The sequence below is a fragment of the Gambusia affinis genome, linkage group LG17 (genome assembly GCF_019740435.1).
Source record: "Gambusia affinis linkage group LG17, SWU_Gaff_1.0, whole genome shotgun sequence".
Classification (NCBI taxonomy): Eukaryota; Metazoa; Chordata; class Actinopteri; order Cyprinodontiformes; family Poeciliidae; genus Gambusia; species Gambusia affinis.
Genome location: NC_057884.1, coordinates 23,264,516 through 23,291,869, shown reverse-complemented (window position 1 = coordinate 23,291,869; position 27,354 = coordinate 23,264,516). Strand labels below are relative to the sequence as shown.

General features: G+C 36.5%; 2 protein-coding genes and 1 long non-coding RNA gene across 9 annotated transcripts in view; 1 reads left to right on the top strand and 2 right to left on the bottom strand.

Annotated features, from left to right (window-relative positions):
* Positions 1 to 27,354, bottom strand: part of LOC122846989 (NACHT, LRR and PYD domains-containing protein 12-like) — a 626,610-nt gene that overhangs the window by 546,830 nt on the left and 52,426 nt on the right. The window lies entirely within an intron of this gene.
* Positions 121 to 25,335, bottom strand: sh3bp2 (SH3-domain binding protein 2). 4 transcript variants are annotated; one of them, XM_044144349.1, is made up of 13 exons: positions 8,247 to 8,670; positions 7,967 to 8,106; positions 7,781 to 7,883; positions 6,724 to 6,841; positions 6,566 to 6,633; positions 5,822 to 5,904; positions 5,659 to 5,739; positions 4,435 to 5,110; positions 2,125 to 2,239; positions 1,955 to 2,010; positions 1,646 to 1,721; positions 1,051 to 1,110; positions 121 to 962 (listed from the first exon to the last, which is right to left on the bottom strand). In XM_044144349.1, the coding sequence occupies exons 1-13, from the start codon at positions 8,429 to 8,431 to the stop codon at positions 825 to 827; spliced, it is 1,899 nt and encodes a 632-aa protein (XP_044000284.1). In that variant the 5' UTR covers positions 8,432 to 8,670; the 3' UTR covers positions 121 to 824. The 4 variants fall into 4 exon arrangements, with proteins under 4 accessions (XP_044000284.1, XP_044000286.1, XP_044000283.1 ...); XM_044144351.1 differs by lacking the exon at positions 8,247 to 8,670 and adding an exon at positions 24,973 to 25,335 and having other exon boundaries at positions 125 to 962; positions 2,125 to 2,242; XM_044144348.1 differs by having other exon boundaries at positions 125 to 962; positions 2,125 to 2,242; positions 8,247 to 8,662.
* Positions 14,437 to 26,726, top strand: LOC122847064. Of its 2 annotated transcripts, none has more exons than XR_006373313.1 (3): positions 14,437 to 14,771; positions 18,285 to 18,602; positions 24,824 to 24,979. It is a non-coding gene; the product is annotated as an uncharacterized LOC122847064 (long non-coding RNA). The 2 variants fall into 2 exon arrangements; XR_006373314.1 differs by having other exon boundaries at positions 14,496 to 14,757; positions 24,824 to 26,726.

Here is a 27,354-nt window from a genome sequence, read left to right as displayed (position 1 = left end):
TTGGGCATAAAACCAGAGGTGAATAAATTTATTTAGATATTTGAAACATTTATTGACTTATTATTAACTAACTCACTTATTTTTATTGTGTTGTCTCGTTATGTTGCTCAACTTTATCTTCCAAAATTACCAGACTGAAGTTTCTTTATGCAAATGCACAAAAAAAGACAAAAACTCATTTTTTAGTCAATCGTTTATACATTCTCAGTATATATTTTTGTAAAAAAACATCACATTTACATATTTACAGTCATGCTTTTACATATTTACATATAAATATGGACAAAAGCTGCACAGTATAAAACTCAGAAATGTACAAATGTTAAAAAACAGACACAATCAGTCCCAGTTTGGTCACACTGTTAATTTGAAAACAAGATTTTCCACCTGTGTTAATGTTTTGCTTTTATTTCCAACTGAAATGTAAGTCGTACGTTCCTGTTCTCTCGTGTCAAGGAAGGTTCAGAGTGCGAAGGTTTAGCTTTTAATTTTGTCCGTTTTGCTTGTTAAAAGTCATTATGTGTCATGTGACGCAGCCAAATTTACATAGAAATACTCATCATAGTCTTTAACATTTGAAATTACTTAGAGAAATTATACAGAAATAAATACTTATAGCTATATTGAGTGATATGTTAATGTATGTAGGCTGCAAATCCAGAATATGTTGCTTTATGTTGTCATTTGTCGCCTCCTGGTGGACAAAATGTGTCACAACATCAAACTTCTGATTTCCAGTCGGTTTTCCATCCTCCTCTGGTTGATTTTCAGTTCAGTTTGTTTTGAATCCGTTTGAAGATGCGTCTCCAGCTGCATGTTTGGTTTCAGAAGGTCAGGACTTTGGCATAAGGCTTCTGCAAGCACAGCGAGCCGTGGTGAGGAAGAGGATGGCTGTAGTAGTGTTCAACCAGCGCCGCCAGGTGGGGGAAGGTCAGGTCGCTCTCCAGAAATACGCTGTCATCCTGTTAGCAGACAAAAATGAGACGTTAACGAGTTATTTCAAACATAGACTCATTATAATACAGCAGGGGGCGCTGGTGGGTTCCTTACCTCTTCAAACAGTCTGTAGTTTCTGGCCTTGTTTATAGCCACGTCCCAAACAACCAGCACCTGAAAAACACAGAAAAAATATATCCTTTAATACACATTTCCTGATTATATTTCACTTCTGGCTGCTTTAACCTTAACTCTTCACTTTTAGTTATAAGTTAAATCACAAAACTATCAAATTAGGTCTTTAAAAAAACTTCAATATCTTCAGAAAATATGTTATTTCCCCCAAAACAGCCTCAAAGTAAAACTATAATGTAAAAATGAGAAAAATCCAAATAATTTCACATGAAATCATCTTAAAAATATTCACCAAGATCAACAACTTATATAATAAGTATACATATTTTTTAGTAATTTTATTTAATATCCAGGCTTGTATTTGGGTCAATGTTTGAGAAATAAAACAGTTAAATTTGTATCATGAAATCTTGATAAAATAATTTAAAAATATGAGAAAAACTAAACTATGTGAGGTCCACTGTGCAAAAGTCTGATGTTTTGGATTTGTGTACTTAAACAGATTAAAAAAAAAAAAACACAAGATGAAATTAAATCAGGCAGATTTTAAAAGATGTGTGGTCTTTATTTTCACCTTTGCAGTTTTGGTTCCTGAGTTTCTGATGCCGTAGAGTCCGTCTGGCGGATTAGCGCAGCACTCTTTAAAAAGCCTGAACAGGAAAAAATCAACACAAGGGTTTTATTATTATTAAAAGACTAAATGCAGAACATATGAAAATGTCTACAAGATTGTATGAGTGTCAAAAGCTGAGAAAAAATGTAATAATTGAAGAAATAAGAGGTGTTGGGTTTTGCCACTAGGGGGCAGTAAAAGTCCAGAAAAGAAGAATTTGTTTCAGTTTAAAAGCGTTTTTAATCTGTAAAACATTAAAAAGTCTCGTACTTTTCCACAAAGGTGGTTTCAGTTGAATCGATGAAAACTGAGTCTGGCAGCTGCACCTGCACACAGAAACAACTCGGCTTTAACTTTGACAGAAAAATATATTTAAAAAATGTCTCAAAACTGAGACTAGAGGCCAAAAAGCTGCTTAGTGATATTTGTAGATTGCTTACATTTTCGTAGTCGTCATCTGAGTCGCGTCTGTGTTTGGATGACTTTGCTTTCTTCCTGTTATCAGCGGGGATCTCCTCTCCCAGCGAACGGAAACTCTGCCCGTCTGGAGATGCTCTTCTGACAAGAAAACACTCGTTAGTCAGAGAATAAGATTAATCTAATTCACACAGATTTCCTGGCTGAGCTCACATATTTATCTACTGTAACATGGAAAATCTTTACAACGAAATATTAGACAAAAAATACAAAAATAAAGTCAGAAAGTTATGAGAAATTGTTCTATTAAAGGAGGTAGTGGCAAGAATCAAACAGTTTAACTGAGTAGTGTCAAACTTTCTGCAAAGGCCAAAATCCCAAAGGTAAAACTCATTAGTTTCCAAAATTTGCTTTTTCTTCCCAATTAAAAATATTATGGTAAATTCTTCATTCTTTATCGGCACTACAATAAATTAAAGAAGTTATATTTTAATAAAAAGGACATTTAGCCAACTGTAATAGACGGGTGTGCACATGTGTGTTTCTGGGTCAAAGGTCACTGGATGTTTGGGGCATGACTTACTAAAGACTAGTAAAATAACAATTTGCTGTCTTTTACTTAACATTTTGTGTTTAAGAAGATATAAACTTGCTCTGTGGACACAACTGGTTTAACTGGAACTTTTACAACCAAACTGGACGAGGAATCTGGACGCCAGACAGACAGGAGGATGTAAAGAGAGGTAAAAACATCTCTGGATCTGTGCTGGCTCACTGCTAAAGACATCGGCACCTTGGGGTCACTTAGTCTCAGCTTTTAGACCAAATGGTCCCCAAATTCAGTCCTGAAACTTGTAGATGTTTCCAAAACACCTGAATCCAGCGACTGACTCATTAGATACCGAGGAGGAATCTTTAACTGGTTCTTTAACTTTAACTGGTTCTTTAACTTTAACTGGTTCTTTAACTTTAATTGGTTCTTTGGTTCCTCCCCGTTTTCTGTAATCGCTTCCACAGGTGGTACAAGTTGCACCAAGCGGTGTATCTGTTTATTGGCCTGTGATTTACGTCACCACATGAGCAAAAGCCAAACCTAGTAAACTCCCCAAAACAACAACATCTCAAACACCGCAGTGGACAATCGTGAGATTCATAGTGGACGCAGAAATTAAATTTTACTCGACACTTCCAGCTGTTTGCTTTTACGACAAAATCAAATATCTGGGTTAATTTAAGTCCATCAACACCACAACCTTGAGATTCTCCATTGCAAAATGTCACTGCAAATAAAATCATTGGAGTGTCGAGCACATTCCCAACAATGACAGCAGCAAAGAACAGACTGTAACGAAGACACACCCAGACTGGCTTGAACCAAACCAAACACTAACCAACGAGAGTGAGACTTGACAAAAACAAAGCAGCTCTGGAAGGACCAGAGCTGGAGACTTCTGCTTTAAACACTGTCTGAATGCCAACTGGTACGACAGGGAAATCCCTCTTCTGTAAAATTAAAGTTTACTGAACTCTGCTGTGAGCTTCGGTTGGATGAGCAAACAATGCAACTGCATTGGATGTGAAACAAACCATGAACATGTATGGAAGCAGATTTGCTCACTTCAGGTCCTCAAGTTTCAAAAAACTGATTTTGGAGTTTCTGAGAGCAACATATTTTCTTTCTGTTTGGATTAAATCAATTTGTTTGTGTCTTCTTCCTAATTTGTGTTCACACAGCAGGTCTTGATGCTCAGTTTTGCCATTTTATAAATCTGATCTTTTTTTCATGCTACTAATTAAAAACAATCACAATCAGACTTCTGTTTGAATGGTTTATGACCCGAAAGAGACGCACATGCACAGAAGAAAAGCGAAAGTTATAATGGACGTAGTCACCTATGGATTTATTTTGAAGTTATTCAGCAATAGGAGAAGTATCGTCACAAGATAGTGAAATTATCAGTGAAAATGCAGAGAAATCTGTTTGGAGGTGCAGTTGAAACCAGAAATGGTGTGAATGTTGCTTTTCTTTTGTTTTCAGCCGTTATTTCGTTTAGCTGCTTTTGGTCCAGAATTATTTCTCAAGTCAGTTAAAAGTTACATGAGAATTCAAACCGCAAATGATTTGAAAACAATCGAATGTGTCTGAATTAGTTCCACATATGAAAGAGGCACATATTTTTGGTGGCTGAAAAGGTTTGAATTGAAAAAGTCAGAGATGTGTGGCATTCACCTGAATGTACCCAAACTGTCAAGAATTATGACCAAACATCTGACAAAGTGTGAAGCCCAAACGGTGGTTTAAATGTACTGGTTGTTTATTGAATGTGACTTACTGAAACGGAGACTTTGGCTTTTCCAAAAGCTGCGGCGGTTTGGGCGTCGGTGGAGGCGGTTTCGGTATCGACAGCTTGTTGTGAAGTCCAGACTTGAGTAGCGGAGATGATGGCGGTTTGGCAGGCAGCGATGGGGCACTAATGGACAGCAGGTTAACTTCGGTGTGGGGCTGTGGCATGGAGGGCTTTGGTCGAAGGCAGGGGTTTCCCAGAGACTGGGTACTGCCTGTGTTTGGGGAGCTGTTGACCGGGCCGTTCAGGACCATCCTGTTGTGCAGCTGGTCACAGATGGGCAGCGTGGCTGGAGAGTGGACCTGAACGGTAGAGTGAGACCTCAGGTCTCTCCGATCGTTGGCGGTATTCCCCAAAGAGATCGTCCTGTTCTGAGCAGTTTTCAAGGAGCTGGGAGGAAGAGCCGGAGGAGTTGGAGACGGAGACGGCGACTTCTGCAGGTGAGGGGCAAAGGGCAGAGGAGGGGGCGGACCTTTGCTTTGTTCTTTCTGGAGGGGCTGGTGAGACAAGGACGGCTTTTTGGGGAGTGGGCTCGTTGGGTTTCTGTGCTGTCCAGGAACAGGTGGAGGCGTGGGTTTCTGGATATTTGGACTTGACTCTCGACGGAGCGAAGTAGCCGGCACCGGGGGAGGAGGGTAGGCAGGAGGCGGCCCGGTGGGTCGACCTGCAGGGGGGGAAATCACTAACTTAGACGCTGAAAGACCTTCAGCAAGATACATGGAATAACTTCTACCTTGTTCTAGAAAATGTGAACAGAACTAGGGATGTTTCAAGTAGGGCTGGACGAACATCAACAATATATATCACAACAAACACTTGATCAACATCAATAGATAATATATCTGATCAATATGACTGTTCTGGCGGATGAAGGCAGAGGAAAGCCTTTAGCCACTGAACTTCTCATGACTAGCAGAGCAAGATTGGTGGTATCAACTAACTCACTCAATCTTTGGTTGCCTAGCAATAGCCTGTTGAGTAACTTGCACAGCAGCAGTTTAAGGTTTTGTCTCATAACTGCTTAAAAATACACAACAACGGCAATAAGTAAAAATAAAGCAAGAGATGTAACATCACCAGGTTAGCAGTATTTCAGATGTTTAAAACAAAAACATTTTCAATAACTATTAATATTCACTGATATAAAATCCTTGTATTTGTTTTTCAGCCGTATTTTCCAGCCTTAGTTTCAAGAAGTACAGATGGTTTTACCTGTAGTTGTTGGTGAACCATCACCGTCTGGCTTTAGATAGTCTTCTTCATCTTCTTCATCATCGTCCTCATCAACATAATCTGTGCACAAAAAGAGCATATGCTAAAGTTTCATAGATAGTTAAATGGTGGAGCTTTGCGGTAGGTGTTAGCATTGTCTTACCATCCTCTGCTGTGTCAACAGCGTGTTTGATTTCCATGGGTCTCTCTATGGTGCCATAAAAGTCTGCGTCTGAGTCAGAGTCACTGTGGCAACAAGGAAAATTGAATGAATTACAAAATAAAATTGCTCAAAGGAGCAACTGCTCCTTAGAAAACTTACGTTTACATCAAAATGCCAATCATTCTGTCGTATGTGGTTTATAAACTGACTGTTTCTTGTGGATTTTCCAGAGAAAGGATATTTTTGCTTCAGCTATCCAGCTAGCTATGTAGCTTCTAGACTAACAGTACAAAACAAGTAGCCATTATAAGGAAGAACCACTGACATTTTAAAACTTAAAGCTATCTAGCTTGATAGCTTTAGCCAACATTTACTACTCTTGAACTTGTCTGAATCTACCAGGGTCAACATGTTAGTTTGCAGCTATAGTCTGAAATAAAGCACAGACTGGGAGGCTAAATGTAGTCAAAAGGTTCAAACACAAAACTAAATGTTAAAGTTCATCTGACTTATTTGTAAGTGTGAGAGTTTATTCCAGGTATGCGGGTTTCCTTCAGCACTGCAAAAACATGCAGACTAGATTATCTGGAGATTAAAAATTGCCCTTTGATGTGTGTGATAGGTTGCTTGTGTCTTGTTCCTGTCTTGTACCTTATTTAGCATCTTACATACCAGACTGGTAATTTATGCTTTTGTACTTTAAAAGAAGTAAACTACAGTTTAACCAGATTGTTTTGAAGTTACCTTGAAATCTGGGCCTCTTTTCTGTCGTTATAGTGATCAATTTCCCTTCGCAGATGTCGCATCCATTTCTGTAAGACAGAAAGTAAAATAACCAGATGTCAGCCTCTCCCTGCAGGAAGTAGAAACGTAATTCTTTCACAGATCGGAGATGTTCTCACCCTTCGCTCGTCCTCACTCGCTGCAGAAAAGTACCACGTTCTGTGTTTCTTACTGAAGTGGACGATTTTAAAGGGGAAAACGTTGCTGGATGTCGTCTCCTCTGCTGCCCTCATCACTCTGTTGAGTCCAACAAATGTAGGAGTTATGATTGGAGATCTATCTGTTCATAATTATTGGATACAAACTGGGAAGTAAAGCAGTAAGGATGCATAAATTGCCTTAAAATATACGCAGTTCAGAATGTATCTAATTCATTGCATTTGGTTTAAAAAGCTACTGGCTGATAAACTACTGGTTGTTTCAATACCTCCTCAAAAAGTTTTGCATTTATTTAGGATCTTTTCACACCTGATTGTCTGATAAGTTCGGTTTGATTGGGGACCAAAATTGCAACATTTGTTTCATTTTCAGCTGCTGCAGTTTTCTTTCAGACGTCTCTGAGTCAAACCAACCAAACCTTTAGAGCAACATGTTCCCTTCCTGACCTGTGGGGGCGCTGCACCCAGAACCACTGAAGGAAACGACACAAAAACCTCTGAAGGAGGCACTGAGTGCAGCTTCCTTCGCTGCAAAATGTAAACAAAAATGGCGCACCATCAGATTTTAGCAGTTGGAGGATTTCTCTTTTATCTTTGGCTAAAAACCACGAGCCATTTCTCCCGCTAGCACTAGATTACCACGTTTGTTTTGGTTGTATTTAACCAGAATGCCTTACTTTAGCACACTTCCTGCTTTTGGAGCGGTTTCTAGTCCGTTTAGCGTTCACATATGAATTCAAACTAAACCATAGTTCACTTAAACCAAACTGAGACCTAGATTTGTAGGTGGACCAGACCTTTGGGACTAAACACGGCTGGTTTGAATGATGTACCTCAGAAAAGAACCAAAAGCTCATTTAAAGTGATTTCATTACTCTTGTTTTAAAGTACCAGGCATTTGGACTAATACTAGCCAAAGTGCTAGCTTTAGTCCAAATGCTACAACTAGTTTTGTTTTTTTAAATCAGGCAAAATCTTCTAAACAAGCCATAAAACTTGTTGGTTAATTTTTACCAACCTGTTGTAGCCATTGAGTGAGAACGCCCCCTGTGGTGAAGGAGAGGTGCTGCTTTTGAAGTAGTACACACAACCCTTGTGGATGATTATGTACCTCAAAGGCCCTGAAGACGACAACATACATCAGGAATGTCTGTACCTTTCTAATAAACAAGGCAGAAATGAACTTTTTAATAGTTTGACTCACATTTCATGAGACTGAACTGACTGCCTCCCTTCTTGTGGAGGTATCCTGAGGTGGAAACTCCTCCTGGCATCGTGAGGAGATTCTGAGCCCCGATGGCTCGCATCGGCACCGGCCAGTACATCTCTGGAAACGACATGGTTCTGTAGGCAGGGAGGGAAAAAAAACATAAAAATATGAAAATCAATTTGTTGTTTTCCTCTTTTAGTCCAACAAAGTAATTCCTTCTTCACTTAGAAAGTCCAAACTGAAAATCAAACGCAACATCCAAGTTCTTCTCTACCTCCTGCTGAGTCTTTTGCTAATGCTCTGGATAACAGTATTTTCCCGCAGCATGTTGACTGTGGAGCTGAAAACTGTGGAGGCTAAAGTCAGCAGAAGGTCCATGACAGAAACGGCATTCTGGTTGGACTCTTTTCTGTCCAGGTTTCCCGCTGCGTCTGATCCGATCCGGTTTGAATCGTCCATCTGAACTCCTGCTTTCTCTAATCAAACTATCCCTTCGTTCCTTCCCATCAGCTCCCTCTCTCTTTGTCTCTCTCTCTCTCTGTCTCTCTCTCTCTGTCTGGCGTTTTATCTCTTACATTCTCCGTCTTATATAATCACCGTCAAACTGAGATAGCGCTCCATGGAGGCAGGCACGGATTTCTGCATGAACACAGATGGATTCAGATACGACATCCTGAGTCCTTTCAATGGAGTTCAAGGCTTAGAGGAAAAATCTGAGTGTGTGTGCGTGTGTGTGTGTGTGTGTGTGTGTGTGTGTGTGTGTGTGTGTGTGTGTGTGTTTGGAGAGCATAAAGTAAACACCCTTAATGAAGTTTTTAATCTTCAAATGTGTTTATGTGTCATTTCCAGTATATCAACAAAATCAAGAGCTCAGATGGACGGAGGGTGTGGTGATGAGAGTCTGAAGTCCAAAACCAAAACAACTGGAAGGATTTTAGGAGAAAGTACCAAGAATTAGGTTTTTATAAAACAGTTTTTTTCATTTTTCTTGGTTTATTTTGAGTGTCTTTACCAAGTTGACTTTTATAAATCTACATCTGGGTCGTAACAAAGTTCAGAAACCGCTCACTAGTTCCCGTCTGGCCAGCCGTTAACCATTTTTTGTCAAATTAGTTGATACCTTTCTGGTTTTCCTGTCTTACTAACCTTTCCAGTGGTTAAAAAAAACTATTACAAAATCTTTCTTTAGATGCTTCATTAGCTCATTGAAAAACTCATTCAGGTCTCTGGAAACGCTCAGCTTGACATTTCTTTTTTGTAGATTTTCTGTTTTCTGGCTGGATTTCTTTCATGTTGAGCTGTTTTGTATCACATTATTGATTTAATTTGGGTTTTGGTTGTTTGTTTTTTTTTACCCAAAAACCTTTCAGAAAGCTACATTTATGAACTTTAATTGGTCAACTTACAAACTAGTTGCTTCCTTCCTGGTTTTATTCCGTCTTTCTCAACTACATTAAGATTAAAAACCACATTACTCCACTTTTTTTTATTTTAACTAAAATGCAAGTATTTTATCTTGTTAGGGTTAATTGTTGGTTGAGCTGCTAACTCAGTCCAGAAACATTGAAAAATGTAAAGATTTAAAGCAACTGCATGAAATATTATTACTTTTTCTATTAGTTTATGTTGTTTTCAAGGCGATATTTAGAGGTTAACTTTTGTTAATCATGAAGAAAATTAAATAAACTAACTATATTTCAATGTAATGTTGCTAATCTTTGCTAAGTAAACAGGTATTAACTTTAACAATTGAATTATTTCACTCCATAGGAATGATTTTTGTAGAAACAGTGATAAGTGATGACATAAACACAGCAGTGATGAAACAGGAAAGGAAACTCTGACAGTAAATCACCAGGGAGGAGCCTTACACTGTGTCTGACCTTTGACCTCTACCAGCTCTGCTGAGCTTTCATTTGGATATGAAGAGGGAATCCAGATGCTATCGTCTGACTGCTAACACATAACTCTGTCACTAAGGCTAATCTGGGTCAGAACTGGGTCAGAACGGCTGCTTATCACCCCCAGAGGGAAATCCTGCAGTCCTGCAGAGCAACACAGAAACAGTGAAAAAACACTGAAAACATCGAGACTCTGCAGCTTTTCTCTGTTTTTAAAGGGAAGTCGGCTGAAAGAGCAGCAGAGATTTGAGTTTGGTTTGTTTATCTCATCATCCAACTGAGATTATTTTATTCCCAATTCAAAGATATGGAAGGACGGAAGAATATTCTGTATTTATTACTGGTTACAAATCAACACTTGTGTCTGGAACAGTGAACATCAAATTCATTTAAGTATTTTTCTTACTGCAAAAACAAAATCTTAAGAATTTTTGGATGTTTTTTAGTGCAAAAATTTTACACTTGAAATAAAAACTAACTTAAAAGTAACTTTTTAATGAGATATAGGAGCTTTAAGTCAATAATTACTTAATATTGATCGAAGTACTACTTCCATTGGCAAATTATTTCACTTTTTACACTTGAAAAACATCTTTTAAGTGAAATATTGACGGAAATCCAGCTCCTTTATTTTCTGAAAAGTTGCGTGTAAGTTAGTTTTGTCTGCACTGAGACGTTTACAGTAAGGAATAAAACAAAATATTTGGTAAGTTTGTGTGTTTTTGCAGTGCTATCATGAAGAGAAATGGTGCCATATTAAATTGCTTAAATTAAAACTCAATATGTAACTGATAATGAATTAACTTATGTCATGTGATACAATAATAGAAGTGAAAATGTGTCACAAATCCAAATATAGTCTCTCTGGATTTACCAAGTTGAAATAATTATTGGAAAAATCTCTAAGTATTTTGAGACAATAGAAGATGTTAGTTGTCTTATTTAATGATATTCTATCCAGTTATTGCCTTAAAATTCCAAATATTTGCAAATGTGATTTAAGATTTGTTACATTTTGCATGTTGCTGGCGTCACTGACGGGTTTAAATTACTCATTTGTTTCTTCTGAGAACTCGTTCACCTCGACTTTTTCCCTTTTTATTTGGTTTTCTGGTTGGAGATAAAGATCAGAGCTGCTGTTTCACAGGAAAGGAAGCAGCTTGCATACCAGACTCATTGGAACACGTTTCCTCTGAGAATAAACACAATATGTCTGGACTCATTCACACGCCTGATGCCAATCTGTCTGCTTTCCACCTGAGGCAGCCGGGAAGCGAAGGCAGCAGCTGCAGGTATGCAGTGGATTTATCTCAATAAAACCAGATCAAGGCGATAAATTTAGTTATTCATCTCTCCTAAAGTAAAAATACACAATTTACCGGTAATATCAGTTAAACTGCTTGTTTCTAGAAGAAAATCAACTTTCTGGGGTTTATAGTTAACAAGATGAGCAAAAACAGACTTTTATAACACTTTTAAAATCAAAAAATTTACTCACAAATATAAAAATTTTACCTAAATGAAAAAGAATATTTTATATCACTGATTTCCTGTAGATCTGAGGTGTTCAAGGTGTGGTGCGGGGGCCATTTGTGGCCCTCAGAATGATTTCAAATGACCGAATGTGGCATAAACTTTGCAAACTGAGGCTGTTGAATCAGATTTGCATTAAGAAAAAACATTAGTATCATTTTTAACTAATGACAGGGACATTAACACTCCTCATGTGTTGATAATACACACTGATTTTCACACCTGCAGTTCTGAATCGGTTGATAAATTTGTAACTTTTTCCAGCGGTTTGGTTTCTTTACACACAACGGAAACTCCAAGTCAACCAGAACCTGCCACCACAAACCCGATGAGAACATTTGGTCTGTTTACGGGTCAGACGAGTCCAGAGCAGAACAACCAGGTGTAAATACAGGAAGAAGATGTCATGATGAGAGGAAGTGGAAAACGTCGAGAATCTGAGAGCTGCATTTAATTACTGTTACATGAAAAACTGAATGGAGGTTTAAACTTTACAAGAAAGACGCAGAAACCTTCTTAGTGTGTTTGTCTTCTCTATTACGTCCTAAAAAGCACCAACAGCTTAAACGATTAATCAGATTAATCGTGATTAATCGATTATTGAAAAAATTTACAACTAATTTAATGATCAGTTAACTGGAGAATACAGACTGTAAAAAAGACAAACACATTAAAAGCAGTAATTGAGCCAAAACTGTAAAAAAAATACAAACATTTTGAATCCAAGACAAAGAAAATAAACCTTTAAATATTTTCTACTTCAAGTCGCAGTTTTAGTTTCACTTTGTTCAAAATCTGTTAACTACCTTTTTAAATCTAATTACTAACAATATAATCTAAAATTTTTTATCATTTCTTGCTTCCTTTGCTAATCAAGCATTTATTAAAGGAATTTTACTGCATTTCATGCAATAAAATGTTTATTTTCTTCTCCAAAAGGAATTTAATTTTCTAATGCATTTCTAAAAATGTAAAAAAAGATGCTAAAATTAAAAATCTGCACAATAAGCAATTATTTCATCAGATTAATTGATTAATCGCCAGAATAACTGATTAATTGATAAATAATATAATCGTTTACAAAAACTCTACAACAGCTTGTAATATAAAACAAACAAATCGGTTATCTTTGAATTTGTTTAAAAGGATTTTGGAACCACAAGCCTGATTTAAACTGAGGAGCAGATTCATCTATTAAAGTCAGAGAGAAGCCATTTCCTGTTCCTGTTGCAGAAATAAACATGCAAAAATATTTAGACAAACAAACTTAGGATGTTGTTTCATTTTATTTAACCAAACAAATCTGAAAGCCACATTTATGTTTTGATCAAATTATTTCGGTTTGCTCCATTAAAACACTGTTTAGTTTATTGTTGAAGAGAATTGAACAAAGATAAGTTAAATTAAGAAGGTGTTTGTTATTTTAATAAAGTTTGGACATGTCTTCTGCTCGACGGTTTAGTTTTTCCACCAGCGTTGGGCCGAAGGAGTCGTCGTTCTGGAAAGAGGAAACTGAAACTGTTGAAGTTGTGGAGTGGAAAACCCCTGACAGCTCGACTCTCAGGAGAGGATTCCTGCTAAATCACCTCATTACTGACATCTAAAAACTGAAAATACGCTCCGGTCAGACACCATGGAACAAATTTAATAAAGTCCAAAGAAAAGGAAACATTTCTGTGACATAATCAACCATTGAACTCTGACCTCTTCCTGCTGAATTACACTTTAAAATGTTTATTTAGATTTTAGAAACACTGAAAAAAAATAATCTGGAACTGCTAAGACAAGTCAGTCATGGGTTTACAGACAAATATAAATATATTAAAAAGGGAATGTATAATTATGAGTCAGTGGCATTAAATAAATAAAATAATGTCTTTTGTTCAATTTAACTGAAAAACAAACAAATACTTAAATGCAAAAGCATCAAAAACTGATTATTTTCTTCACCTGATTAACCTGAAAATGATTTTTCCTGCCAAGTCCAAGTTTTTGTTACGTTTTCCTCTTATAATGTTTTTATTTTACAAATAAAACTAAAATATTATTAATCTATGGAACACTTGTAGTGTAAAATATAAGGGTTTTTCAGGTTTACATTTTGAATTTTTATATTTAATCTAATTTTTTGTATGAATATTCTGTGGTTATATTTTCCACCTTTGGAAAAAAATACTAATTTATTCAATTTTGTTGTGAATTTCACTCATAAAAACAGATTTTTCTAATTTAATATGAAACTATATTACAGATTTAAAAAATTGTTTTTGGAAAAATACACATTTAAATAAATTAAAGAGAATAATTTGAGCAGTCCAGGCAGCTGATGAGGTTTTAATGGTAACCAGTTTGAGTAAAGTCTGCCCAGTAAGAAATGTTCACTTGGCATAAAGTTTTTCCTGCCATGAACATTTTTAGGGATGTGAAAAAACTCCAATCAAAGAGGCGACAGGTGATTTCCTCATTCTGGACGTTTTGTTTCTGTTATGTTTCCAAACACAAAGTCTCCTTATTCCCTATAACTATTTTAACTTTAAAGGCAGTTTCAAAATAAAAGCATGTTCTAATCTATTGAAATTTTCATGAATGCAAATGACACTAAATTATTTGAAAATGAGGAAGTTGCAGCACATCTTCCAGCTGATATTTTATGAATCAATATTTCCATGAATAAAAGAAAATTATTTTGTGGATGTGGCACCAAAACCAGCTCCAGCCCGGAGCCCACGTCCTTTTAAATCCGGCCCTGTGCTGCTTTCAGGCTAACCTCCTGTTGAAAACCTTAAACAAATTGTGAAGCAGAAAACAGAGTTTCTACGGCGGAAGAAGGAATAAAATTTACTTTATGATGGATCATTAGTGAGTTTGTGAGGTTTTTATCCACGTTCTTATGCTAATTAGCATATTATTGTTCAAAGATCAGGAAATCTGCTAAACCTGGTTCATCTCTTTTTCTAATAGTACCTGTAGTGGTTTTACAAACCAAAGCAATAAAGATAAATCTGTTTACATTTCCACGCCCACATGCTACAAGACAAACCTGCAGCAGTTGCGCTGCAAAGATTTCCAGCCGACGCCAGGTGTCTTTTACTGAAAATGCATTGCGGCTAACCCGAAGCTGTGACTGAAAGCATGCTGCAAGCCCCGAGGCAGTCACCAAGACCCCCCTTCTCAGCCTGCCTTAAAGGTCAGAGGTAAACCACCGCCCCAGCTGCGACGGGGCCGACCGGCCCAGGAAGTAGACGCAGCCGGCGAGCGACGCCTTCGGAGCCGCAGCGCATTTCCTGTTCCCCATCCTGAGACCACAACTGTTGTCAAAGCTTCACTTTTTCTGATGTCAGGTGGAAACAAGTGAGTAGAAGCAGGTGGGCTTATGTAGATGAATACAAGAATAAAGTGATTAATGAAACCCTCACATATTCGGTTTCTACGGAAAACTCTTAGTGCCAGAAAGAAAAAAAACCCGCAAATGACCTAAATATGTATTCATCAGAAAAAGTTTTATTTCATGCTCCTAACAATGACAGATATGTTACAGGGTTTTTATGGAAGCCCTTCAGTGCCAAAATCACAGAAGCGCTTAAATTTATCATCCAAATGGAATATAAATACTGAGAGAATAGATGCAAGTGGGTTTACGGTAATTTACCTCAGAAGAAAAGTATTAAAGCAGCTCAGCATTTAGCATGTGTAGTTCTTAGTACCAAAATCTTAAATATCTCTTCTAAAGGGAGATAAGCATGTAATTATTAGGAAAAGTTTTATTTCATGCTGCATGTTGCTTCTAACAATGACAGAGACATGTAGCAAGGCTTCTATGGAAGTCTATTAGTTCCAAAACCACAAAAAATGTCCAAATGTATCATCCAAATTGGGAATAAACACTGAGGAATGAATATATGCAATTGGTCTTGAATCCAAGAAGAAAGAAATTGATGCAGTGCAGCGATCAGCTCTTAGAGATGTCTAACAAGGTTCTACGGGAAGCTGTTAGTGCCAAAATCTCCAAATGTAAATGCATCTTCTTATTAGAAAGGATTTCAATCGCAAAAGACATTAAGAGACCTCTGCTCTTTGAGGAAGGATTTGTTACATGGACTAAACATTTTCCTTTTGATTTGTTGTTTTAGTTTTCGTTATATTGTTAGACAGATGAAGTTTAAGGGACTTTTTTTTTCTCCAGGTCAACCAGACTGACATTGAACTTAAACAATGTGGATAACCAGAGTTAATTCATGGTTTATCCAGCAGAGTTTAGATAGTTTTTTCATCTTATTCTAAAATTGGCTCTGCATTAACTAAGATTAATAAAAATAAAATGCTGATTTTGTTTGATATTAAAAAATGTTTGTGAACCTTAAACAGCTGGACTAAATGCACAAACATGAACAAATTTCACATGTTATTCTGACTGTTTATTAAATTTTTACAACAATGAGGATTTATTTTATTAAATTTAGCTTTAAATCATAATAATAATAAAAAACGGAGATACTTTATTCTGGCTTTGTTTTAATTATTAATGTTTGTAGGTAGTTGGCTGCTCAGTCAAAAATAGTTTTTATTTGAGGAAGTTGATGTGGGATGAAATGGATACCAGTTTAAATTAGCAACGATTCGTTGGAACCAGCAGATTGTCTAGATTAACAAAACGCTTCGATGACCAACGACGTGAATAATTCCTCGTTTTGTTCCAAATAAAGAAGTAGCTGAAAGCAGAACAGAAAGAGAAAGTGAACTTTCTCACTGCAGCAGCAGCAGCTCCTCTTTCTGTACCTGTCTGTCCTCATGTGCATCGTCTCTTCCTGTGTCCAAATATGGAAGTCCAGCTCAACAGGAAACACATCAACAATGTCAGAGTCGCTGCTCTGCATGAAACTTTTCCCAGAATTAATCGGTTAATTATCTTTGTTAAAAAAACGATATTTTTCGCGCTGAGCTTTAAGACGTTCAGAAAGTTGCACGGAGACTTTGAAGACGAAAATCTTCCAGATTCGACTTTTTTTTTCCTCCTGCTCTCACCGCGCTTCATTCAGGGTCGAAAATGAGAACACACTTCCTGTAAACGTCTCGTGTTCTCGCCGTCGAACCTCAGAGGAATTACCGTAGAAACGACCAATAAATGGAGGACTGGGATGCTTTTATAGACGTTTGTCTCCACTGGAATAAATAGCAGAAGCATCTTGGAGAAAATGACCTCCAAGAATTAAAAATAGTTTTTTTTTTAAGTGCTTATGTCACCAAAACTGACTAAACGTTGAAGTTTGGCTGAAATCTAACTTGTTTTATCTTAAATATTTAACTTTCTAAACCTTTCAATCAAGTTTCATGTCTGTTTACTGCAACATAAAACATTTAAACTGTTCAGCTTAAAGCAATAAAAACATCCAATTTTATTCCAATCATTGTGAAATATAATAAATCTCTGACAGAACAAACCAATCAGATTTAAAATTTACTGCATTATGTGGAGAAATGGGACTAAAATAAAAATAAATCTCATCTTTAAGCTCTAAAATCTTTGTTTAAAAGCATATATCAGATTATGTTCTTGAACGGGGTTCAGTGTGGCGTTTATTAGCTGTAACTATCTTACCTCATGTTAGATAACCATCTTTTCATTTCAGCAGAGATAAAAGTTTTGCAGAACTTCATTTAAATGCCACTTTTTGACATTTAAAATGTTCATTTTCCTGTCTGAAGAAATGTAAAGCAGCACTAAGTCACCGATAAACAGAATGAATTTTAACTTCTAGATTTGATTGAACTGAATTTTTATTGGGACTGAATTAGTTGGAATGAATTGAAAAGATGTGAATTGTGTTTATCTTCTAAAATGTTATAAAATAAAACTTTATTAAATTATCTTCATGCTATTGTCATTGTTAACCATTAAAAATTAACTATAAATACGATAATAGTAACTGATTATTCTGTTATTATTATCATTCTGCAAACTTTCATATAACCAGTAGAGCCTTTTTCATGCAGTGTTACAAAAACAGATGCAAATAAACAACTTAATACTTTTTAAAGTAAGAAAATAAACATTTTGTTGCCAGCAGATTATTCCTTTAGTGAACGTCTCATTTCTAGCTGGTTTGCATCTGCAGCTAAAACATCCTTTTAATATCAACATGTGAAAAACTCATCCTTTAAATCTGTTCATCATTTATTTATCAGCGATTTCATCACTAAATGGGAGATTTCATTTACATAATTTGAAGATAAAACTGTCACTTGAGGAGTTCTGGGTTGAACAGATTTACATTTTTTAATCATAAAATCAAAATGTATTGATATCTTTTACAGTTTTGGCTGAATTACTGCTCTGAATGTCGTTCCTTCAGCAAAAGTGCCTGTTTTACAGCCTGCATACTTCAGTTAGCAATTAATCAATTACTAAATTAGCAGATAATTATTTCAAGAACCCGATTAATCACGATTAATCAGAGTAATTGTTTCATTCCTGGTTTCATTTTCTAGCATCAAATTGAAGATTCAGAGAGTTTAAAATGCATCTCGGCTCCATTTACCTCCATGCAAACAGAACATGTCAAAATATGAACTGTCCCTTTAAGATTTCCATTTTGATTGAAGCCACCAAACATTAAGATTTAAAGATATAACAGCAGACAGCCCAGAGCATGATACGTCCAAAAGGCTCTGCTTGTGCTTCTTTTGCAACGGGCTTGCATCAGGTTCAGCCTCAGAACCGGGTTGGTTGAGTAAATCGAATTCTGGTCACTGAAAGTGTTTTTTGTTCTTCCACTGACGTGAAGCTGCTGCTATTTCTGACTTGTTATCACAACCTTAAAGGTGCTACAACAGAAATGTTAGACAAAAGTATTTCCTTTAATTCCTCTCTTTCAACCCAGATATCCCACGATGTACCAAAGCATCACCGAGTGACAAACAAAGTAAAGTTGTGCGGGAGGAAAACACACAAAGAGCTCAAACTCACAGGAATTCCCTTTCTTCCCGAACACACATCCTTGTGCTCGGTTTGGAGCTCCGAGCAAACGACTTCTTCTTCCTCAGCGAAGGAGCGGACACGGCGGCGGACATGACTGGAGCCTCACGGGAAGATGAGCAACCATACTTCTGAAAAAAAGGCCAGCGGGACGACGGGAGGACGGTCTAACGAAGGATCAGAGTCTCCGGTTCCAGAGCAGACGAGTCGATGGAAGTGGAAGGTGAGTAAATTATTGGAGGATAAAAAAAGATTAGATGTGTCTGTTAGGAAGTCTGTAGTTAATCTGAACCAAGTTGACACTCCAGCTGAGGTTTCCTGAAGGTGTCGAGGCCTCTGATTGGACGGCTCTGTTACTTCCTGCTTCCTCTGAGGAAGCATGCGATTGGCCGCCGGATGCCACCCATACAGCCGATCTCTCACACACGCACACACACTTCCTTTTTACACACTCGGACAAGCAGGAGGTGCAAAAAGACACCCGGGGAATTTCCATCCCCTCCGACTGGAACAATGAACAGGTTACTAATTTACTAAATGTAACGAAATGCACAAGAACATCAGGATCAAAATAATAAAACCTTATTTTTGTTTGAGACTGATTGAAGTAAGGCTCGTCTGCGGTGTGATAAACACAAAGGTCTGATGAATAAAAACAGAAATGATGTGATAGTTTGTGAACATTTTCAACAGAAAAATGAAAGAATCTCAAAGCTGGCAAGTTATTTACAACAAACCAGGATGTGTGTAAGGATAAAATTATAAATAAAAACACTTTTTAAAGTGTAACTAAACCAAAACCCATCTGCTGATATAAACCGTCCCTAAAGCTGCTATCTTTATGTTTCTGTGCAAATTGTGACATTTTCATGTCTATTTGTTTAATTCTGTGGTACAGAGTTAACATCCAGTTTCACTCCATCTCACTGAGAAGTGTCAGAAATGCAAACAGATCAAGAGATAACAGAGACAACTGACATTTTATGTTCTTTAGAGGGAGGATTGCTGGTTCCTGAGCAGCAGGAACCATTTAAACCACCGAGTGTCTAAACTCTCGCAGCGCGTCCAGATGACTCAGAGCAAAAGCCTTCAGGCTGAATGACCCAGGAAGCAGAACGCTGCGGCTCGTGTCTCATCTGATCAAAGACGGGTAACCCAGATCTGCAGGCGGTCCAACCCAACTGCCATGTCAGAGGCTTCACTTCACTTGTTCTGTCATCTCATCTGAAACCGCAGCAGTTTAATCACAGGTGTCCGCCGCGGTTTTACATTCACACCGACAGTTTCAGCTTCAGTCAGTGCATGAAACACGTGAAGTTTATGCAACGGCATCTTGTAAATCTGCAGCCAAATGATTCATTTATGACAGAAGGCCTTCATCCACTCAAGAAACACTAAGACACTCGCTGCAGTGGTGAATCCCGCCTACAGGGGGAGCCACTCAAACAAGAATCAAAGCCTCAAACACTCAGGCAAACAACAGATGCTGTCAAAACAAAAATGAAACCATAAGTGGTGGCTGCACATATTACTGTCCATCCACCTGCAAGTAGCAGATTAGAGAGAAACTTTGGTCTAAAAATATAATAGGAGTGAATTAAAGAGCACAATCTGGAGTGATATGACAAAACAAAACCTTCACTTTTAAAATGAAAGCTGTGGAAAAAGTAGATAAAAATGCCTGTTTTATCTTTAAATTAGTCTTTGAATTTATTGTTGTGCTGCATTTTGTAAGTAAGCCAGCAAGAATAAAAACAGCAGAAAGGTGAGAGAGGCATCTTGTTTTGGATGGCAGCATCATTTTGTTGATGCTGCAGGACGACACAAACTGCAAAGAGTCGGACGAGCGAAAATTAAAAACATTAATTTGTTTATTCCCTCTAGTTTTGGATGCTGTGCAGCTAAAACGATTGTAGTTGATTATGATCCATTACCATAGCAACAAGAGCAGCTGATCAACATCCCTAAAGTTCAAATAACACCGTTTATCCAGAGCAGGAGCAACAAGTTGGATGTTATCGATCCTCTGTTCGCCATGACAGTTTAAAACAATCAGATTTAGTTCCACGTGTGAAAGTGGCTCAAATTAGATTTTGTTACTGGGTGGAACTGTCAGAATTGGGTCATTCAGACTTTTGAAAAAGTCGGATATTGGTCACATGAGGTCAAAAGAAAAAAAATCAGATTTGGGTCACATTTGCCTGCTGTGTGAATGTAACGGCAGTGAATTTATTTGATCTGGTTTTGTTTCTCTTCTGTTGAAAGGAGGTGCCATGAATCACTGATTGTTTTCAGGAGAGGGTGTTTATTTTTGCACGCTCCGTATAACAGTTAGCCATTTTTGCAAGAAAAATTAAAGAAAGAATAAAAGCCAAACAGAAAGTTGTCATTTTGACATGCGGAAGCAAAACCATGCTGCTTACAGAAACAGCACAACCTGATATCTCATATTTATGACATTCCTGTAACTTCCTGTTGGGCTTTTGCTTCTTTTCTCATGGAGGAAATTTTAATCCTAAATAAAGAATACATCAAAATCCCTGGAGGAGTCGTCCTCAAGGTGAAGTTTTGAATTATGCTGATGACATTTTACTTTTTCTCTAAAACCTCCAAATTTCTTAACGATTGTTGTTTACAGTGGATACATAATTCCTCTAAACTGAAACTGTTACCTTTAAGGAAAATCTAATTTAAGACCAACTGTGTCATCTGGAAATGAGAAGCTAATATTTAACAATTTAGCATTAGCTTTACACTTGTTTTACTTTTAATCTCTTAATTAATTGGCTAAGAGGTTTGCAACATTTTTATTATTTGCAATTTTGACATAAAAAACCAGATTGGAGTTAATTTGTTTATCATATTGGTCAAAAACATAAAAATACAGCAGCTTTAAACACTTTAAACAGTAAGTGATGCTTCTAAAGTGCAACGAAGAGCTGATAAATAAAAAGCTGAAAACATCAGGAGCCATTTTGTAGAAACACAAACAACCAATCAGCTGCTAAACTGGCAAAACTTGAAACAAACAAACAAAATGTCCAACTTATTCAGTGAAAGAAGATTGATTAAAAACTAGTCCTGATGGTTTAATGTGAAGTGATGTGAAGAGATCGGAACCTGAATCTGTTGTATTCGATTCCCTCAGTTTTAAATAACAGCATCAGTAAAACATGCAGCTGTAAAAATCCTCTGGTCGGCTGCAGATTTTATTACGTCTCGCTGCTCCACATGCAGCAGGAGTTCAAACGCTGCTTCTGAAGAAAATCTATAAAGTTTTTATCCTTTTCACCACAAGCATATCCACGAAAACATAAAAGAGACGTCAAATATTTTTGGTTCTTCCAGCGAAGCCTTAAAACCGAGTCAGGAGAAAAACAAATGTTTTTTTGTATCGGAAAAGGCTAAAAATAAAACACAAACAGTTACTATTGTGTGATTTTTATGTTTTGGGTGGAATAAAATAAAATAAATAAGTTACTGAAGGTTATGAAACAGAAAATAAATGAGAAAAGCTCCTGATTTTCAACACAATCATTTTCAGACATTTAAATATTTAGTTTGCATTATTTTCTTTCTGTTTATAAATATTTATGTTTATTCTGTAACATAAACATTATGCTGTAACAAGCATTATGAATTTATTCACCATGTTTTGGATTAATTTGATTTAGAAACAGAAGCTGGCCCACAGCATCACTAATTAGCTCTAATTGTTTCTAGTTTGACTCTTTTCTAAGTTGATTGTCAATGTGGGAAAGTTTAGCAGAGCGCCCGTCTTTCCCATTTTGAGGAGTGATAAGAACAAACCACATTAGTAACTGTACAGCTGTCATCTCTGCACAAAATCTATGAATAAATTCAAAATAAATCCTCATTTTGTCATCTAAAACTTTACAGTTTAGTATAAAAAGTTTTAAAATAAATCGCCTACAGGTTTATGTTAGATTTACATCTGAAAACAGAAACAAAATACGTCACATTTTCTATTTTCAGCAGGAAAAAACTGAAGTTTTATTTAAAATCTTCTTAGATTTTTATCGTTCTGCAGTCTAACAAGGAGAAACTGGCCCACAGCATCACACTTCCTCTTCTGTACCAGACAGTGAGTATGTGACAAACCTCCGCTGTCTTGAAGAGTAACACCATATTGATTCCCCAGGGAAACGGGAAGTTCCTAATTAAAAGTTCCTAGAAATGAGAAAATGCTTCTTTTCTCACTTGAGTGATTTTACTTTGACTATAAAAAAATCCCAGGCGTTCCAACGCAAGAAGAGACACAACAATCATCAACGTTGGTGGAAAGTTAGAAAAGTGTTGCAGCTCCATCAGGGTTATTTTATCAACACACTGTTAAATGAAAAGGTTAATAAATACAAACAATATTTTAAAAAGCAGGTTAGTTTTATTTCTGCATTTGAATTATTTTAGTGTTAGATTGTAGCTGCTATAAAAAGATACATTTCAATGAACACATTTATATTGATATTCACACTTCCTTATATGGATTATTGTTGCTAAGATTTAAATTTAAATGATCCTGACATCATGACAGATGCAGAAAGAATCGTTTGTGGTGGAATGGAAACAAGTTTTCATTTTTGCATCTAACCAGGAAACGTCCAAAAGTTCATTCAAATTTTCAGATCTTATCAAAACAGAATCAGAAATGTTTTGTTTTGTTGTGAAGAAGCAAATTTAAGCTTGAACTTCTTTTATTTCTGTTGATGTTTGATGAGAAAAGTTCAGATTTTAATTCCGATGTTCCGTTTTTATTCTGATCGATCTTTAAAAGTTGTTTTTGTTTCTTGGATTTGATGCAAATATCAAGTTTTCTATGTTTTTTTAAACAAAATTTCTCCACTAAATAAAGTTTGCATGAATGTTTCTTATCTTCAGCAAGTTGAGATTTGGATTTTCACGGCTTCCAGCTGATGTTTTATTTTTAAACTCTTTATAGATGAGAAATGCCAAACAAATGTTTTGATCTGAGAGAAATAATCTGCTCTGGTTTGCTGGTTTGCTCAAACAAAAGAGGCATTTTTACAGATTACCTTCAATCTGTTGAGGTAAAAAAAAAAAACTAAACTAAACCAACCTGTGAGAAACAGTAATTCCCCCCTTTTTAGTAAGAAGCCAAAACCTTCGTACTAAAAACTTGTTTTAAAACATATTAAAGGCTCTAATTTAAAAATAATTCAACAACAGATCAGCGTGAAGGAAACTGATTGGCATCAATTTATCTAGTTTGAACTCCAGAGACGTTTTAATGGTTTTTAGTCTCCAGAAAACCGTTGAGGAAACATTAACAATGGAAAACCTTCACAGGAAAAACTGATAAACCAAAATACACATAAAGTTCAAACCCAACAGAACAAAAAAACAACATTTACTAAAAAACATCAAAACTTTGGGTCCATCTGGTGTAAAACTAACAGCAGAAACAATCAGTGAAGCACGGCGGTGGCAGCATGATGCCTCAAAACACAGAGAAAAACTATGCTTTTGGAGTGGCCTAGTCAAAACCAGGACGTACGTTTATTTAGATGCTTTTCATGCTGAATTTCATCAATTTTGTAAAGATAAATGAGGCAGAAAGTTTAGAATTTTGCATCCAACCAGGAAAAGTTCATTCAAACGATTTTCTCAAAGTCTTAATATCTGAATGATTTTAAGTTTCTAAGGTTGATTCAAAAGTTTTAACTTTTTTTATTTATGTATGTGGATTTTTAAAAAATGGCCTCCAGGAAAGAGAACCAAGACCAGAACCAGAACCGACCCGAAACAACCCAAAGACCCGCCGACGTTTTCTGAAAACATCTTTATCAACGACAAACGTTTGGGGAAATATTTGTATGGCGCAAAACTAACAACAGAAACAGAGTCGAGCACGGTGGTGGAAGTATGATGCCTCAAAAAAACCCACTGAAAAATGAAGTTTAGGAGCGGCCTAGTCAAAACCTGGACGTATCGATGCTTTTCATGCTGAATTTGATCAATTATGCAACAGCAAGTGAAGCGAAACGCCTTGAGTGACTTTAAAGAAGCTCGATGGTTCCAAGGTGACGAGAGTTACTGTCGTTTAGTTTTATTAACAGGTGATCTGGTTTATTTGTTTGTTTTTTCTCTCAATAAAAATAAAAAAATCATTTGGAAACTGAAATTTTGAGTTACTCTAACTGGTTTCTGGGCGATTCAGGGCTAAAACTCAACATCAACTCCAGTTTTCACCCGTAAAAAATAACTTTAATTTTCATTTAAAATAATAATAAAAAGCGGTGAAAATACCGACATGAACAAAGTGAAGAAGATGGAGATTCACGGTTAAGATTCACAGATTCTCTCAGGTTGTATTTGGTGATGCAGAAGTTTCTACGTGTTATTAAAAGGTTAGTAAAACCTGCGGCGTTTTGTTCATGCATGTTTTCTGTTTGTTTTAAACAGTCGAGCAGAAGGAAGCTCAGGAACCAGAAACGGCTCAGCTGGATGACTTGCAGATCTGCGGCGCAGCCTGCGCTCACGCAAACATAGAAAAGCTGCTGTTTTAAATAAAAAGGAGCTAAATGAAAGCGGAGTCGGTGGATTTGACGTACCCATGGATTGCTGCGTCAGCTGCGAGTTGCGTCTCTGCAGGGCATCGGCGGTCTGAGTCCCGCAGATCGTCTTCTGACTTCCTGCTCTGAGTTTCACAGCAGCGGCTCAGAAAACGGCTGCAGGTTTCATTCAGACTCGTTTGTTTCAGCCTGAGGCTTCAAGAGCTGCTGCTGCTGCTGCTGCTGCTGCTGCTGGTGCTGCAGCCGCGGCTCGGTTCTGGTCAGACTTCCCCTTCATGGAGCCACTCCTCCATCTGGTCAGACGTGTTAATGTGTAACTCAGGCCTGCAGTTCAACTCTCAGCCGTTATTTAGTCTTCAGAAACTTTTCTTTTGTTTTTCTTTCTACTTTTTCTGTATTTTACTTTCCTCTCTTGTTTTCTTCCTATTTTTTCTGAACATTTCCTTTTTATTCTCCATTTCTTTCATTTCCTGTTTTGCTCTTTTTCTTTATTTTTCTCTCTATTTTCTTTCCTGGTTTTTCTTTCAACTATTAGTATTTTTTATTTAATTTTTTTCTTTTTTTTTCTTTTTTTCCCACAAATTCATTTATTATTATTATTTATTGCCATATTTCCTCCTCTGCTCTTTTGCCTTTGTTTTTATTTGTCCTATATTTGTTTTTGTTGTTGTTTTTGATATTTAACTCCTTTTTTAAAATGTTCTCTATTTTTTCCATTTCTTATTTTTTATTTTCATTTTTTCTACTTTTTGTTTTTTCCTCCATATTTATCTGTCCTTTTTCTCTATTTTCATATTTTTCCTTCATTTTTCCGTTTTCTTTTTCTTTTGTTTCCCCTTTTCATCAGATTTCTTTTTTTTTGTTTATTTTTCTTCTTTATTTCCATTTTTTCCAGTTTTCCTTCATATTTTCTTTTTATAGATTTACTTAAAACTTTTTTATTATCGTTCTTAATTCTCATATTCTTGTTTTTCTTTAAAAGTTGTAAATTTTCTGAAGTTATTCTGAGTTTTGATGCATCACAAACGGCAATTTTTTTATTTAATATGAAAATTACAACCTGTTCAATGAATCGTGGATCCATTTTTTAGAGGAGACGGTGAAACCAAACACACTACAGGAATTTATTTTTACCTTTTATTGCAGCTGAAAGACGAAGTTGCATCAAAACAATGTAATCAACAGACTGATTGATTACTAGTTATTAGTGTCACTCTTTCTATAAACTTTTATTTTGGCGTTCATTTGGGACAAAGAGAAGACAACTTCTGAAATAATTCACAAAACTCTAACATTTCTCTTTCTGCCAGAAGATTTAAGAAAAAATAAAAAATCAGCAAAAGCGAATGAGATGAATCAGCATCGATCAACTGATGATGTCATCCAAGTCATAGGTTATCATTTCTGCTGCCTGGAAATTGAGCTGCTATTCATTCCAGTCATGAGACAGTCATACTGCAACCATCTTCAGTCAGAGGCCTCCTCAGATTCACTGCAACAGTGACTGCTACTGGAGATCTTTACTCCCCACAGCATCACTTTGAAGATACTAGAGTTAACATTTAATTTCACTTTGGGATAAATGAAGCAGTTTTACGTTGAATTTGCAGGATTTTTTGATCTCCAAATATTCTGATCACTCATATTTTGACCTTTTTGTTTTATTTAGAAATCCTCAAAGCGGAGGAAGTATTCAGTTCGTACGAGTGAAAGTCAAACCCTTTGTACGTGTTGATTCTGAGCACACGTACGCCAAGATGTTCCATTAGTAAATAAACAAAAATAGAAAGAAATTTCAAACCGCACATTTTAATTTGATCCTTAAAATATCCGTCCACCCACCATTTTTCGAAAACCAGCTATAAAAAGTGTGAGAGTTTCAGTCCCTGCTGCCTTCAGCGTCTCTCCCGCCTCCCTTCCTGCCCACTTGGTGTTTTGCACACACACCTACTCACCTCTTCCACTTTTCCCCCTACTTCTGAAGAAAAGTGCAACATGCAAATTGTTGTTTTCTTCATGCAGGGTCTCTCCCACAAAGGGATTTTTAACTAAATAACTTCAAACAACAAAAAGTGAGAAGTCCTGAATGCAGAAGCAGGAAGGAAGTGGTGTGAACTGTAGCCATGATGCTTAATCTGCAGCGAACAGAACCAAACTGACAGAGTGTCACTGACGTCTGGTTACTGTTTGTTACCAAATTACATCAGAGGGGATGTACAAACAATAAATAAACGCTGTATAAAATAGATTGGAGTTATTTTTACTCCTTCAATGAACCTTTTCTCCAACATGTTTGAAATTAAAGCAGCAGGTTTGCATCATCCAATCAACAACAGAAACTATTCAAGCATAAGATAATTCAAAGTTCTCTATGTAAAAATTTAGAGAAATTTAGATTAAAAAACTAAAATAAAGTTTGAA

Coding starts and splice junctions, on each gene's coding strand:
- sh3bp2 (XM_044144348.1), bottom strand. CDS start 8,431: ATGGACGATTCAAACCGGATCGGATCAGACGCAGCGGGAAACCTGGAC. Junction 5,111..5,658: donor TGGTTCACCAACAACTACAG/GTAAAACCATCT, acceptor CCCCCCCTGCAG/GTCGACCCACCGGGCCGCCT. Junction 1,111..1,645: donor CAGGAACCAAAACTGCAAAG/GTGAAAATAAAG, acceptor TGTGTTTTTCAG/GTGCTGGTTGTTTGGGACGT.